Source organism: Chlamydomonas reinhardtii, chromosome 6 (genome assembly GCF_000002595.2).
Source record: "Chlamydomonas reinhardtii strain CC-503 cw92 mt+ chromosome 6, whole genome shotgun sequence".
Classification (NCBI taxonomy): Eukaryota; Viridiplantae; Chlorophyta; class Chlorophyceae; order Chlamydomonadales; family Chlamydomonadaceae; genus Chlamydomonas; species Chlamydomonas reinhardtii.
Genome location: NC_057009.1, coordinates 3,354,213 through 3,365,882, shown reverse-complemented (window position 1 = coordinate 3,365,882; position 11,670 = coordinate 3,354,213). Strand labels below are relative to the sequence as shown.

The window sequence follows — 11,670 nt, the reverse complement described above, 5'->3', positions numbered from 1 at the left end:
CACAGCAACCGCAACAGTACCGGCGGCGGCGGTAGGCCTACGAGCGCAACGCAGCCAGGACAGGGTAAACTGATCCTGCGACAGCGGCGGCGGCCGCGGCGGCATGTGGGTCGCTGCTGGGCACAATGCTGCTGCTGGGCTCACTCCTGGTCTATTGCCGGCATTACTGCGGGTACTGCTGGCGCTGCTGGGCGCAATGCTGCTGCTGGGCTCACTCCTGGCAACAGTATTGGCCTATTGCCGCCGCCTGGGGTAAATCGAGCCTGCGACAGCGGCGGCCGCGGTATGTATGTGGGTCGCTGCTGCTGGGCACAATGCTGCTGCAGGGCGCACTCCTGGCCTGTTGCTGCCGCCTCGCGCAGCAGTCGCGCGCCCCACCTTGACTGCCCGGGCATCCCGCTCCGACGCCCCCAGTGCCAGCACCAGCAGGCTAGCCAGCCGCTTCTCCTGCGCCAGCCAGCCAGCAAGGGGCGGGGGTTGCATTGGTTGGGTACAAGTTAAGTAAGAGGGACTTGCTGCTGATGCAATGCACGAGCCAGTAGTGACGTCAAAAGGGCGACCACCCTGCTCTGCTGGATGGACGCAGGGGAAGCCTCAGCCACATACACCAAACCGCGCACGAACCCGAGCCCGTACACGCGTACGTGTCACGCCCATACATCTACCTGTCGGCCTTGCATGTCCCCGCCACCTGTCCCAATACTGGTGGCGCGACACTCGCCGCCCGCCCCCCGCGCCCGCACCCGCAACCCGCTACCGCCACCCGCACACCCGAACCTGCACCCGCACCCACACCCGCACCCGCACCCGCACCCGCACCCGCACCCGCACCCGCACCCGCACCCGCACCCGCACCCGCACACCCGCACCTTCACACCGAAGGCGCCCCGCGCCACGTCCAGGCGGGGCAGCAGCAGCCGCAGCAGCCCGTGCAGGTCGTGCGCCAGGGCGGCGCGCGGGTAGCCGGGCGGCGACGGCTGGCGCACAATGCGGGTGGAGAGGAACCAGTGCAGGCGCGCCGCCTGGGTGGGTGGTGTGGGTGCGGGTGGTGTGGGACTCACGAACCCCACAGTTCCCTGCCGTTTAACCAGTAGCGAGGCAGGCACCCCCGCTTACCTTTCGCTTCAAGGTGCTGATGAATTCGAGCTCCCTGACGAGCTCGGCCCAGGGCAGGTCTCGCGCGCGGAACGCATGCTTTGGCACCTTCGCGGTGGACATGCCCGGTTTCGTGCGAGTCTTCGGTCACATCCGAGGCAACCATATGTCTTTATGTGCGCAATGCATCCCCGCAGGTTTCACCGATGGCCTGAACCGCTGGCATAGCAAAATGAGATGGCACAGCGCATTTACTTGACATGATGTCAATATTTGAATAAATCCAGATTTGCTACATCTGCGTAAGCGCAGTTCTCTTGGCACTCAAACTCCATCGTGCTGCGCGGTCATGCTGCGACCAATGGCGCCTTCGCAGCCCGTGAGCCCGTCACTTGCTGCGCTCAATCTGTCTTTCTCTCTACATACTTATCTTTCTTCTCGCTGACGATGCTTTTGGAGCCTAATCGTTGAAGTCCGCTTTATTCCTTGCGACTGCGCCGCGCGCAGTCCCTATCCCAGCCGAGCGGCGCTCGCAGTATTTCAAATGTCGCAAGCAGTGCGTAATGCGCTTGCGAGGCGGTTCGGGTCAGATGAGCGTAGCGACTGCCAGGTGCACTTCTTTCTGGAAACGGTTCCTGCTGAACACATAACGGGTAAGGACTGGGCCAGCTCTCGTGTTATGCTCTTGACCCGAGCTGAGTTCCTGTGCTGGCTCGCAGGCACGGCCTCTGTGTCCGAGGAGCACGCCCTCTCCACCGACGCGAGCGGCCGTGTGCTCGTGGGCAACCCCCTGCCCGCCCACAGCCAGATCCTGTCTGATGGCTCGGCGCGCTTCTGTGCCGAGCTGGAGCGCTGGAAGAGCGAAGCAGCTGGCGAAGCAGCTGCTGACAGCGCCCCTCATAGCGGCGGCGGCACCGCAGCCGCTGCTGCCTGCAGTGGTCTGGACGCGGCAGCGGGCGGAGCCGCCCGGCCGGCGAAGCGGCAACGCGTGGAGGGCGGTGCAGCGCCGGGCGAGGCTGCGCGTGTGCAGCTTTACGTGGGCCTGTGGTGCCCCGCGGAGCGGCGACTGGCGGAGGCGCTCCTTCGTTACATGTACACGGGCGAGATTCCGCTCACCAGCGTCCGCGACCTGCTGCAAGCGCGGCCCCTCGCTATGCGACTGGCGATTGAGGGCGGCGTGGAGGCGTGTGATAGCTCATTGATCCAGCTCGCAAGCGCCTTGGACTCCGTAAAAGGACTGCAGGCCAGGTCGTTCGTGGAGGAGCTGCATGCCTGCCGTGCGCTGCTGCCTGAGCCGGCCAGCAGCGCCGGCGCCGACCCCACGGGCCCCGCCTTGAGGCGCGACCTGATGACCTCGTGCCGCAGTGCCATTGCTCGATACTGCGAGAGCATGACCGCATCTGAACTGGCAGCAGTGGAAGCAGGGCTGGCAGCGGCAGCGCCGGCAGCTGCAGCAGCAGCGCCGGCGGCAGCAGCAGGACTGGCAGCAGGACCGGCAGCGCCGGCAGGGGCAGGGGCGGCAGCGGCAGGGGGGGCAGCAGCAAGGCCGGTGGCAGAGGAGGCTGCCCCATACCTTGGCGAGCTGCTTGCGTTTGCTTTTGAGGACACGCTTGCGGTTCTGAATGACGGCGGTTCCCTGATCAAGGTAAAAATGCTGCCACCGGCGGCGCTGGAGGCATTGCTGGCGTCGGAGGGCTTCGGGACAGACGACGAGGCGAGCGTCGTGCTGCTGCTGGCGGAGTGGCGTTCCGCCAACGCAGCCGCTGCCGCGCAGGGCGACACGATGCGACGGCTTCTGCGCCGCATCCGGTGGGCGCACGTCAGCTGCGAGTTCCTTTCGTTCGTGGCGCCGCGTGTTGGCTGGCTGGGCGTGAGCTGGGAGCGTGCGGCGTGGCTGAGCGCTTATGCCCGCGCACCGCATGATAACTACCGCACGACCATGCTGGGACACGGGCGAGGTGAACACGCGGCCTTTGAGGCAGGGCTTCGGGCGCCACGCCGGCCGCCGGCGCGACCCCTCGGTGCGCGGCCCTTCAGCGTGGATGCAGAGGAGGCGACCCAGCACGCGGAAGAGCGCGTTCTATCTGCCGGCTGCTCCAAGACCCTCGCGATGGGCTTTGCATGGAGACCGTTCATCCGTGCTAGCCGTGACGAGTTAGTTGTTGGCCTGACGTGCCTTGTGCCGGCCTCCCTGTCACAGCAGGCGGCGTCCAGATCGGGGGCTGCCTTCCCGGGCAATGATGTAGTCCTCTACCTGCACAAGGGCAACTCAAGTTACGAGTTCCACTTCAGCGCAAGCGTGCGAGCTGTGGGCATCGGAGGTCTAAAGAAGGCCGATTTCAAGGTGCCCGCTTGCGGGGATGCCGCAAAGTGGTGGGCGCAGTACCTGCAGGACGGCCAGCTGCGCGGGGAGGTGGTGTGGAAGGCCTGAGCCCAAAGGCCTGGCGGGGCGGGTGCGGGGGAGAGAGGGGTCACACGTGCGGTACGGTATACAAAAGGGACTACCGAAGTGCGTAGTGCAGGCAAAGCACGGAACTTTCTGTGAGCGCTCAGAAGCTGAGGTGGTGCTGGCGTGCCGGGGCTGCGTTCCATGCGTGTGGCGTTGGTTCGCAGGAATGGGTGGGACGTGCATCGCGGTTGGTGTGGCGAACATTACGGCGTTACCGGCTGCGGCACCACGCCTGATTTGTATGCCGTGGTTGTTTGTTTCTATGTGCTGCCTGGATGTGCGGAGCAGAGGCAGCTGTTGATAGTTGAGCGTGAACTGTAAGGACTGCGCGCGGGGCTTGGCGCAGGAGGCAGGGGCGGGCTGCGCGCATGTTGCAAGGCATACAGCAGTGCGGTTCTGGTGGCCCCGTGTCTCCCAGTTAGATGGGTGCGAATCACGAGCACCCGGCGCTGTAGAACCGTGGACTGTGTGGTCCTCTCCGCACTCTGCAGCAGGTATGTGAACAGATGATCCTGGCGAGTGTGCAAGTATGTGAACAGGTATTCCTGGCGAGACATGAATGCGCCAGGCCTTCCGGTTTTCTGGACCATACATGTGTGGGCGGACAGCGGTGCGTTTTGACCTGGCATTGGAGGCTGTGGCTGTGAGATACTGCCGGCCGAGTAGGAGAGGGCGTACTGCCAGGCTGACTTGTGAGCAACTTAGACTTAGAGATGTGCACATCTGCTGTCGGGCGTGCACATCTTTTGTGGTGGCGGGACAGCTGGGCGTGCACTGTGGGGGGGATACATACTGCGGGATTATCAGGTTGCGTGGGCTATATGGCGTTGCGTTGGCTGTGTGGCGTTGCGTTGGCTATATGGCGTGTAAGCCTATGAAGCTGCCCTCTGGACATTGCGCAGCTTTTTGCAGACCTAAACGGCGCAGGGGCCGGGGCCCCACGGCGGGCCGTGCACATCGCTCTCGGCAGCCTGTCAGTTGTCGTATTCAGTGTCGGTGGCTGGGTGGGCGCCGCCACGGCGCCACCTCAGTATGTCCCCTATGTATGCACTCCAGCGCGCAAGCAACCCTGTGCCCGCAGCCCCGCACCGACCAGTCGTGGCACTCCGCGCTCATCGGCTCACCGCCATCCCATGGGCATGCTCGCCCTGCGGGGCTGCGGCCCATGCGGCCTTATGTGCACCAGCACCTGGGCGCCCCTCGCTCTCCTCTCCTCCCCGCCCCCGACGGCCGCTCATTGGTAACGACTTCGTCTGCAGTCTTCAGTGCATCTTGTACCGCTTGTACACATCTTGTACACATCTTCGCACCCCCCTGCCGGCCCCTTCAGTTCCCAGTGCCCAGCAGCACCAGGTGTGTGAGGTAGTACAGCGGCACCACCACATTGTCCAGCTGCCCGGTCACAGCCTCCAGCAGCGCCACGCCGGCCGTCACGCCCGCCAGTCGGACCCACGCGCTCCAGCCCAGGGCCCAGCCCACGTCCATCCACCACACCACCACGCGCCAGCTCGCCAGCATGGCCGCCGCGCCGCTGGCCGTGCCCTCCCACGTCTTCTTGCCGCCGCGGAACAGCCGCCGCCGCCCCAGCAGGAAGCCCACGCACGCCGCCGCCGTGTCGCCGCTGCCCAGCGACACCAGCCCGCTCAGCCCCAGCAGCGTGCGGCAGCTGGGCAGCATCCGCGCCGCCGCCGCCGACAGCAACACCCCTGCCCCCGCTCCCGCCGCCCCTGCCCCCGCCACCCCCGCCGCCGCCGCCCCCACCTCGGTCATGGGCGCCGCCGCCTCCGGACCGTACAGCCCCGCCATCATGGCGCCGGCGGCGGCGCCGCACACGCTCTCGCTGAGCCACACCGGCACCGCAATGCCCAGCAGCAGCGTGAAGTGGGTCACGTACACGGGGCCGCTGTCGCGCGCGTCGGCAAAGTCCGCCATGAAGCCGCCGATGGCCTCCCGCAGCCGGCGCGGGCCGCAGCAGCGCAGCAGCTCCACGAACACCAGCACGACGCCAGCCACGGCCAGGGAGGCCTGCAGCATGCGCACGTCCCAGCCGAAGGCCGGCAGGAACAGCAGGATGGCCACCAGGTGGTAGCCCTTGCGCATCACGATGTGCGGCACCGCCAGCGCGCGCAACAGCCAGCCGCTGCTGCTGCTGCTGCTAAACAAGGCACTGCCGGCGCTGCTGCCGACGCTGTGGGCGGCGCGCTTGCTGTTATTGCTACTGGCGCTGACGCCATGGCCGCTGCCGCCATTGGCTATCCCCTTGCCGGCCGCCTCCTGCCGCCCAGCCTCCCGCTGCCCGGGCCCCTCCGCCTTGGCCCCCTCCTCCTTGGCCCCCTCCTCCTTGGCCCCCTCCTCCGTGGCCCCCTCCTCCCTGTCCCTGCGCGCCTGCTGCTCCCGCGCCGCACTGGCCTTGGAGACGGCGTACATGAGCGGCACCGTGACCGCCAGGCAGCCGAACCAGTAGGCCAGCGTGGCCAGGCGCGGCCGCGAGGAGGCGGCCACGAAGCGGCCCAGCACCCACAGCCCCAGGTCCAGCAGCATCAGGAAGCTCAGCGCCGCGCCGCCGCCGGCCGCCAGCCGCAGCAGCAGCCCGCGCTCGGATGGCGGCGAAGGTGGCGGTGCGCCCGCGCCGGTACTAGTGCTACTGCCGCCTCTCCCCTTGCCCCCGCTACTGCTACCTATAGCACCGGCGCCGGCCGCGACCGCGGCTACAGCTGGCTCCGCGTCCGGCGCCTTGCCGCTATCACCCTCCCCTCTTGCCGGCGGCGCCGCCGGCGCCGCCGCGCCCCCCATGGCCGCCGCCGCCGTGCATCCCGCCATGGCCAGCACCCAGAACAGCACCAGCATCGTGAAGGCCGGCACGTGCATGCCCGGGTCCGGCTGCGTCACGTGCTGCGACCACAGCACGTGTGCCGCGCCCTGCCGCGCCGCCGCCGCCAGGTACGCCGCCGCGCCCGCCGCCAGCGCCAGCAGCGACTGCAGCAGCACGCCCGCCTCCCCCGGCGTGAAGCTGCGCGGCAGGCGGCGCGCCAGCTGGTCAAGAGCCGGGGCGGTGGCGGCCAGCAGTGCCAACCCGAGCACCCAGGCGGAGGCGGTGATGTCGCGCGGCGCCGCGAACACGCTGCCCGGCAGCAGCAGCCGCGGGCTGGACGGCGGCGGCGCCGCGGCGCCGTGCCGCGCCGCGCTGGCCGCCGCCGCCAGCACGCCGCCTGCCACCGCGGAGAGGTACAGCCAGGTGAGCAGCGGCCCTGCGCCGCGGTGGCGGGTGCCGAACAGCGGCCGCATGCCGCCGCTGCGAGCGCCGCTGGCCCCGCTGCTGCTATTGCTATTGGCGCTGGTGTTGCCAGCGTTGTTGCTATCATGCTTGCTATGGGCGGCTGTGGGTGGCACCTGCGAGCTGCGCGGGAAGGCCGCCGTGGCGGAGTACCACAACAGCACCTGGAAGGAGGACAGCACCAGCAGCCGCGCCGCCTGGTGCCACCACCCTGCACACGTGGACAAAGGTGTGAATGCAGGCCCCGTGCCAACGTCAGGAAATGAGTACGCCTCCGCAGCAGGATCTGAACGCTCCCGACTGTTGACTTACATGGCACATGAAGCTTTGCTTTAACCAGCTTTAGTCTGAGTCCACGGCCCCAGCCCACTGCCCCAGCCCCGGCGTCCGATTCAAGCTGGCCCCGAGCCATGCCCAGCACTGCTAAAATCTGGTGCCCTTGTGGCCGGGTCTGACGCGGCTGCTCACATGATCGTGTGGCCACGGCGATGGCGGTGGAGAGGCTGGGCAGCGCCAGGAGCCCCTGAGCCAGCCCCGCCTGGCTGCACGCGCGAAACGTGTACCGCGGATGGCCTATAAGCATGAGTTAAAAGAGTTGAAAGTTTGACGGTGTTAGAGTTGATTCGGCTCGTGTAGCCGGTTGGAAGGTAAGGGGAAGCAGGCCGGCGGAGGGGTCCCAAGGCGCAGGAGCAACACCCCACCGGTCAACGCCGCACCTTTGAACCAGTCCGGGTTCGCCCGGTCTAGCAGGGAGGCCAGGATTGCCAGGAGCACCAAGCAGCAGATGTGATGCAGAGTTCCAAACTCTGCATGAGTGAGCCGAGTGCAGACTGTGCTCAATGCAAGAGGTCTGGCGGCAGCGGTCGGGGGCGGCTCACCCAGCTGCAGAGGACACCGCACCCCTCACAAGGGTACTGCCTACCTCGCTGCTGCCCCTCCAGCGCCGGTCCCAGCAGCGCCGAACCCAACCGCCATAGTGACAAGACGTGCAGACAAGTCTCTACGTTCGCCGGCTGCCACATCGCCACCATTCTTTGGCGCTATGACGCTTCAGCGCCTCATTATTGTTGTCTTAACAAAACGTCCATTATTTGTATACGGGTTCATTATTTATGTGTGCCTGGCTGTAAACGTGCGCCCCTCATGTTGCAGAAGAAGGAGTCCTTGATTGCAGCCAGTTTACGAGCATTCAGCTTGCATTGGATACTGTATGTACTTGCATACCTTCAATTGTTCGTTTCAACATACTTCGCCTTACGAAACCAAACAGGTATCACCGGGAAACCCAACGAAGACCAACTAGTCCCGTGAACTAGTCCACGCCGCAGTGGAGCGGTTCCCGGTCGGATTGCCAATGCATTCCGCATCCTTAGACACTCTGAGGCCGCCTAACAGCGCGCGCCGAGTCTGCCCGTGCACCGGGCGGTCTCATCGCACACATGCCCAGGCGTGGCGTGCGCATGCTCAGCCCCTCTCGGCCGTGCGCGGCTCCCTCCAAGCAGCACCTAGCTGCACTGGATCTAGCTCGCCAAGCAGCCCCACGCACGCATCGGGGCCTGCTCTTTCCATACGGCGCTCGCTGCTGGGCCGGGCGCCTGTGCCTGCCGCGCGGGAACCCGGGCAACGGCTGGTCTCGCGGCGGGGGCTGTGGAGCGTGGACGCGGTGATGAACAACCTGCGGAAGAAGCGCTTCGAGGAGAAGACGGTGGAGCGGGTGTATGAGGCGGACGTGTATCCGGCAGTAAGCAGGCGTGACAGGCTGCTGTCTTGAGGGGTGCGGCGGTGTTGAGCGGGGCTCCCGGACTGCGTAGGGCGCACACCGCGCACACAGATGGTGTGTCTTGGCTGCAGCTGCATGCCTGATGCCTACATGGCATCTGGTGTGGCGCTCCCACCACCTTACGATGTCTCCCACACATAGGTGTTTGACTTTGAGGCGTGGCACAACCACCGCTCCCGCAAGCGCTACCTAGAGCACTGCATCACGCTGTTCCGCTCCTACTTCTTCCGCGACCTGCTGGGGCCGCTGGCGGTGCTGGTGGGCACGGCGGTGGCGGTGGGCTGCTACGAGCAGGCGCTGCAGGTGCGGGAGGCGGGAGGCGGAGGCAGGCTGTTTGGGAGGCCGTTTGGGAGGCCGTTTGAGAGGCTGACTGTCGACGTAAGACCCTTGGAGTGTACCGTGCGAGACAGGCAGCAGCGCAGGCTGTATCAGGGCAAACAGGCCGTCGGGGTCTGCATGTAGCCTGCGCCCTACCGCCCACGCCCTGCCCCCCGCCGCCGCCGCCCTCAGGACCACCTGCTGCCGGGCGCGCTGCCCAGCTTCTCGGGCGTGTCGGACACTCCCTTCCAGCTCACCTCGTTCGCGCTGTCCCTCATGCTGGGTGCGTCGCCGGGTGGGCTAGAGCTAACCACTTACACTGACGCTTGAGGAAGCGATGCTTGTGTATGTATGTGTGTGTGTAATGTGTTGTCGTGCCTCGAATCACATATTACAGGCCAGTGCCACGCCTGCGCCTGGTTTGTGGCAGTGCCGTATATGGCTGTCTGCTGTAGCGGCACCGCGGCACACCGCATGGCTGCAGCCCACAGGGCCTCGTTTCCGTTTCGTTGTCCAAACACATGCCTGCAGGCCACCCCTCCCCCACCCCCTGTCCCACCACCCCCGCGACCAGGACCAGTCTCGCCACCTGCCTAACTACCACCACCGACCCAACCCCCCGCACCACCAACCCGCAGTGTTCCGCACCAACTCCAGCTACGCGCGCTGGCTGGACGCGCGGCAGCAGTGGGGCCTCATCGTCAACACCTCCCGCACCTTCATTCGCCAGGTCATGACCACACTGCCCGAGTCCAGGTGAGCCTTGTCGCGGCGGCGGCGGCGGCGGCTCCGGTGCGGAGCACGGCAGCACACCGCGATTCACTCCACTCCCGTCTTGCGTGGACGGTTGCCTAAACCCTGTTTGCATCCTCACGTCTCTGGTTTCTTGCTGTGACTGGTTACAACAACCTCACGCTTCTCCCCCTCTCCCCCTCTCCCCTTCTCTCCCTCTCTCCCTTTCCCCGTCTGCCCCTGCACAGCTGCTCCGAGCTGCGTGATGCCATTGCGCGCTGGACCATCGCCTTCGTGCGCCTGTCCAAGCTGCACCTGCGCGAGCACGGCGACGTGCGGCTGGAGATGGCGGGCGTGCTGCGCGGCGAGGAGCTGCCGTTGGTGGCGGCGGCGGCGCACCGGCCGCTGGCGGCGGCGCACGTGCTGAGCGAGCTGCTGCGCAGCGCGGAGGCGGCGGGGCGGCTGAGCGACCAGAGCCGGGCGCGGCTGGAGGCGGACGTCAACATGTTGAGCCAGGCGCTGGGGGCGTGCGAGAAGGTGAATGGGTGGGTGGTGTTGGCGTGGAGACGGTGGGGTAAGGGACGGAGTGTCGGGGGGATGCCAGGCTTTGCTGCGGGGCAGCAAACCAGCAGACGGCTCGTGGGAGTGGCACGGATGCGGCGCATTTGAGCAGCAGCGTGGGGCCCGCCCACATCATTGTGTGTGTATGTGTTTGGTTGCGTGTGTGTGGCTGTGTGTGTATTTGCAGATCCTGCGGAACCCCATCCCGCTGTCGTACACGCGCCACACGTCCCGGTTCCTGGTGCTGTGGCTGCTGTGGCTGCCCATCGCGCTGTGGGGCAAGGTACGCGCAGGGATTAAGAACCACCGGGTCACCGGAGTCAGGGCACCAAAGTTTCCGGGGAGCCTGCCCTGCCTGGATGCATCACGGTATTACCCTTCAGGAACGCGCTGGATCCTGCCTGCCACCAGCGGGCCGTAGCCCCGCGCCACAAAGACACAAACGCATGTTTGGAATGGTGACCGTATGCTCATATGCCATGTACCTGTGCCATGTCATTCCCGTGCGTAACTTGTGCCCCGCTCTCTCGCTGCTGCTGCGGCAGGTGTCGTGGGGTGTGGTGCCGGTGGAGGCGATCCTGTGCTACCTGTTGCTGGGCATTGACGAGATAGCCATTCAAATGGAGGAGCCCTTCGGTGAGTGGCGGGGACGTTAATGGTTGCCGGCGTGGCCGTGCTGAGAAAGCACGCGCGGCGGCACCCGGGGAGTTGTGGGCGTGTGGGCTGAGGGGCGGGACTTACGGGAGGTGTGCACCTGCGCTTTACGCACAGTGCAGCGGCGCTGGTGCCGCGCTGTCATGCCCTGAAATCCTACGGTGTACCCGCATGAAATATTGATTGGCCAACACTGCGCGCCCCGTGACTCCCATCTCCCCCTCCTGCTCCTCTACTCGGCAGGCATTTTGCCGCTGGAGAACTTCTGTGACGCCGTGCAACAGTCGGTGGAGCAGGTGGCGTCCATGGACCACGGCGTGCAGGATGTGGTGGCGTCCTACGTGTGTCATATCGTGCAGCAGGACAGCGGGAACGGGACAGGCGCCAGCGAGCCGGCGCCGCCTGCGGAGGATGGCGGAAACGGCTTCGCCAACATCTTCTTCAGGATGCCGGCGGACCGGTGCTGAGCGGCCGCGGAAGCGTTGGAGTGGGCGCTCGCGCGTGTCAATTGTTTGGGTGATGTCCCGTAACTTGCTGTGGATATGACGTGATCCCCTGTAAGATGGAGGGACGGGACCGCACGGACAACCACGGTGAAAGGTCGCGTGACTTGCTCGGGCGCTCAGGGCGGGCGCTGGAAGGCGCTGCCGCTGCATGAAATTTTGCTATTTTCAAGCGACTGTGTCTGATTATTTTTTCAGAATAGGAGTGTGAGGCGGGTCAGGCACTCAGGCGGGCAGCTCGGCTGTCATCGCGAGGGTGGATTTCAATGCAAGTGTCGCGCAGACCGGCAGACGCTTTGCATAG

General features: G+C 66.0%; 4 protein-coding genes across 4 annotated transcripts in view; 2 read left to right on the top strand and 2 right to left on the bottom strand.

The window, feature by feature from the left end:
* CHLRE_06g277801v5 (uncharacterized protein) overlaps window positions 1-1,249 on the bottom strand; it is a 15,477-nt gene extending 14,228 nt beyond the window's left edge. Inside the window, exons 1-3 of the mRNA XM_043063043.1 lie at window positions 1,117-1,249; window positions 870-1,022; window positions 379-447 (exon numbers count right to left, since the gene is read on the bottom strand). Of these exons, the coding sequence (XP_042923749.1) occupies window positions 379-447; window positions 870-1,022; window positions 1,117-1,218 (324 nt within the window). The 5' untranslated portion in view covers window positions 1,219-1,249. The remainder of the gene's footprint in view (window positions 1-378; window positions 448-869; window positions 1,023-1,116) is intronic.
* Window positions 1,250-1,379: 130 nt separating this feature from the next.
* Window positions 1,380-4,426, top strand: CHLRE_06g277750v5 (uncharacterized protein). The gene is made up of 2 exons (XM_043063042.1): window positions 1,380-1,748; window positions 1,815-4,426. Exons 1-2 carry the CDS (start codon window positions 1,640-1,642, stop codon window positions 3,524-3,526), a joined length of 1,821 nt encoding a protein of 606 aa, XP_042923748.1. The 5' UTR covers window positions 1,380-1,639; the 3' UTR covers window positions 3,527-4,426.
* Window positions 4,427-4,447: 21 nt separating this feature from the next.
* CHLRE_06g277700v5 (uncharacterized protein) lies at window positions 4,448-7,979 on the bottom strand. Its single transcript, XM_022379232.2, has 4 exons — window positions 7,741-7,979; window positions 7,535-7,624; window positions 7,287-7,391; window positions 4,448-7,029 (listed from the first exon to the last, which is right to left on the bottom strand). Exons 1-4 carry the CDS (start codon window positions 7,847-7,849, stop codon window positions 4,871-4,873), a joined length of 2,463 nt encoding a protein of 820 aa, XP_022234940.2. The 5' UTR covers window positions 7,850-7,979; the 3' UTR covers window positions 4,448-4,870.
* Window positions 7,980-8,079: 100 nt separating this feature from the next.
* On the top strand, window positions 8,080-11,635 carry CHLRE_06g277650v5 (uncharacterized protein). Its single transcript, XM_043063041.1, has 8 exons — window positions 8,080-8,559; window positions 8,740-8,901; window positions 9,109-9,199; window positions 9,555-9,672; window positions 9,897-10,185; window positions 10,397-10,492; window positions 10,755-10,845; window positions 11,107-11,635. Exons 1-8 carry the CDS (start codon window positions 8,485-8,487, stop codon window positions 11,328-11,330), a joined length of 1,146 nt encoding a protein of 381 aa, XP_042923747.1. The 5' UTR covers window positions 8,080-8,484; the 3' UTR covers window positions 11,331-11,635.
* Window positions 11,636-11,670: the final 35 nt, after the last annotated feature.

Coding starts and splice junctions, on each gene's coding strand:
- CHLRE_06g277750v5 (XM_043063042.1), top strand. CDS start 1,640: ATGTCGCAAGCAGTGCGTAATGCGCTTGCGAGGCGGTTCGGGTCAGAT. Junction 1,749..1,814: donor TCCTGCTGAACACATAACGG/GTAAGGACTGGG, acceptor GCTGGCTCGCAG/GCACGGCCTCTGTGTCCGAG.
- CHLRE_06g277700v5 (XM_022379232.2), bottom strand. CDS start 7,849: ATGGTGGCGATGTGGCAGCCGGCGAACGTAGAGACTTGTCTGCACGTC. Junction 7,625..7,740: donor GCTGGAGGGGCAGCAGCGAG/GTAGGCAGTACC, acceptor TCACTCATGCAG/AGTTTGGAACTCTGCATCAC. Junction 7,030..7,286: donor CGCCGTGGCCACACGATCAT/GTGAGCAGCCGC, acceptor CCACGTGTGCAG/GGTGGTGGCACCAGGCGGCG.
- CHLRE_06g277650v5 (XM_043063041.1), top strand. CDS start 8,485: ATGAACAACCTGCGGAAGAAGCGCTTCGAGGAGAAGACGGTGGAGCGG. Junction 9,200..9,554: donor CGCGCTGTCCCTCATGCTGG/GTGCGTCGCCGG, acceptor ACCAACCCGCAG/TGTTCCGCACCAACTCCAGC. Junction 9,673..9,896: donor ACCACACTGCCCGAGTCCAG/GTGAGCCTTGTC, acceptor GCCCCTGCACAG/CTGCTCCGAGCTGCGTGATG.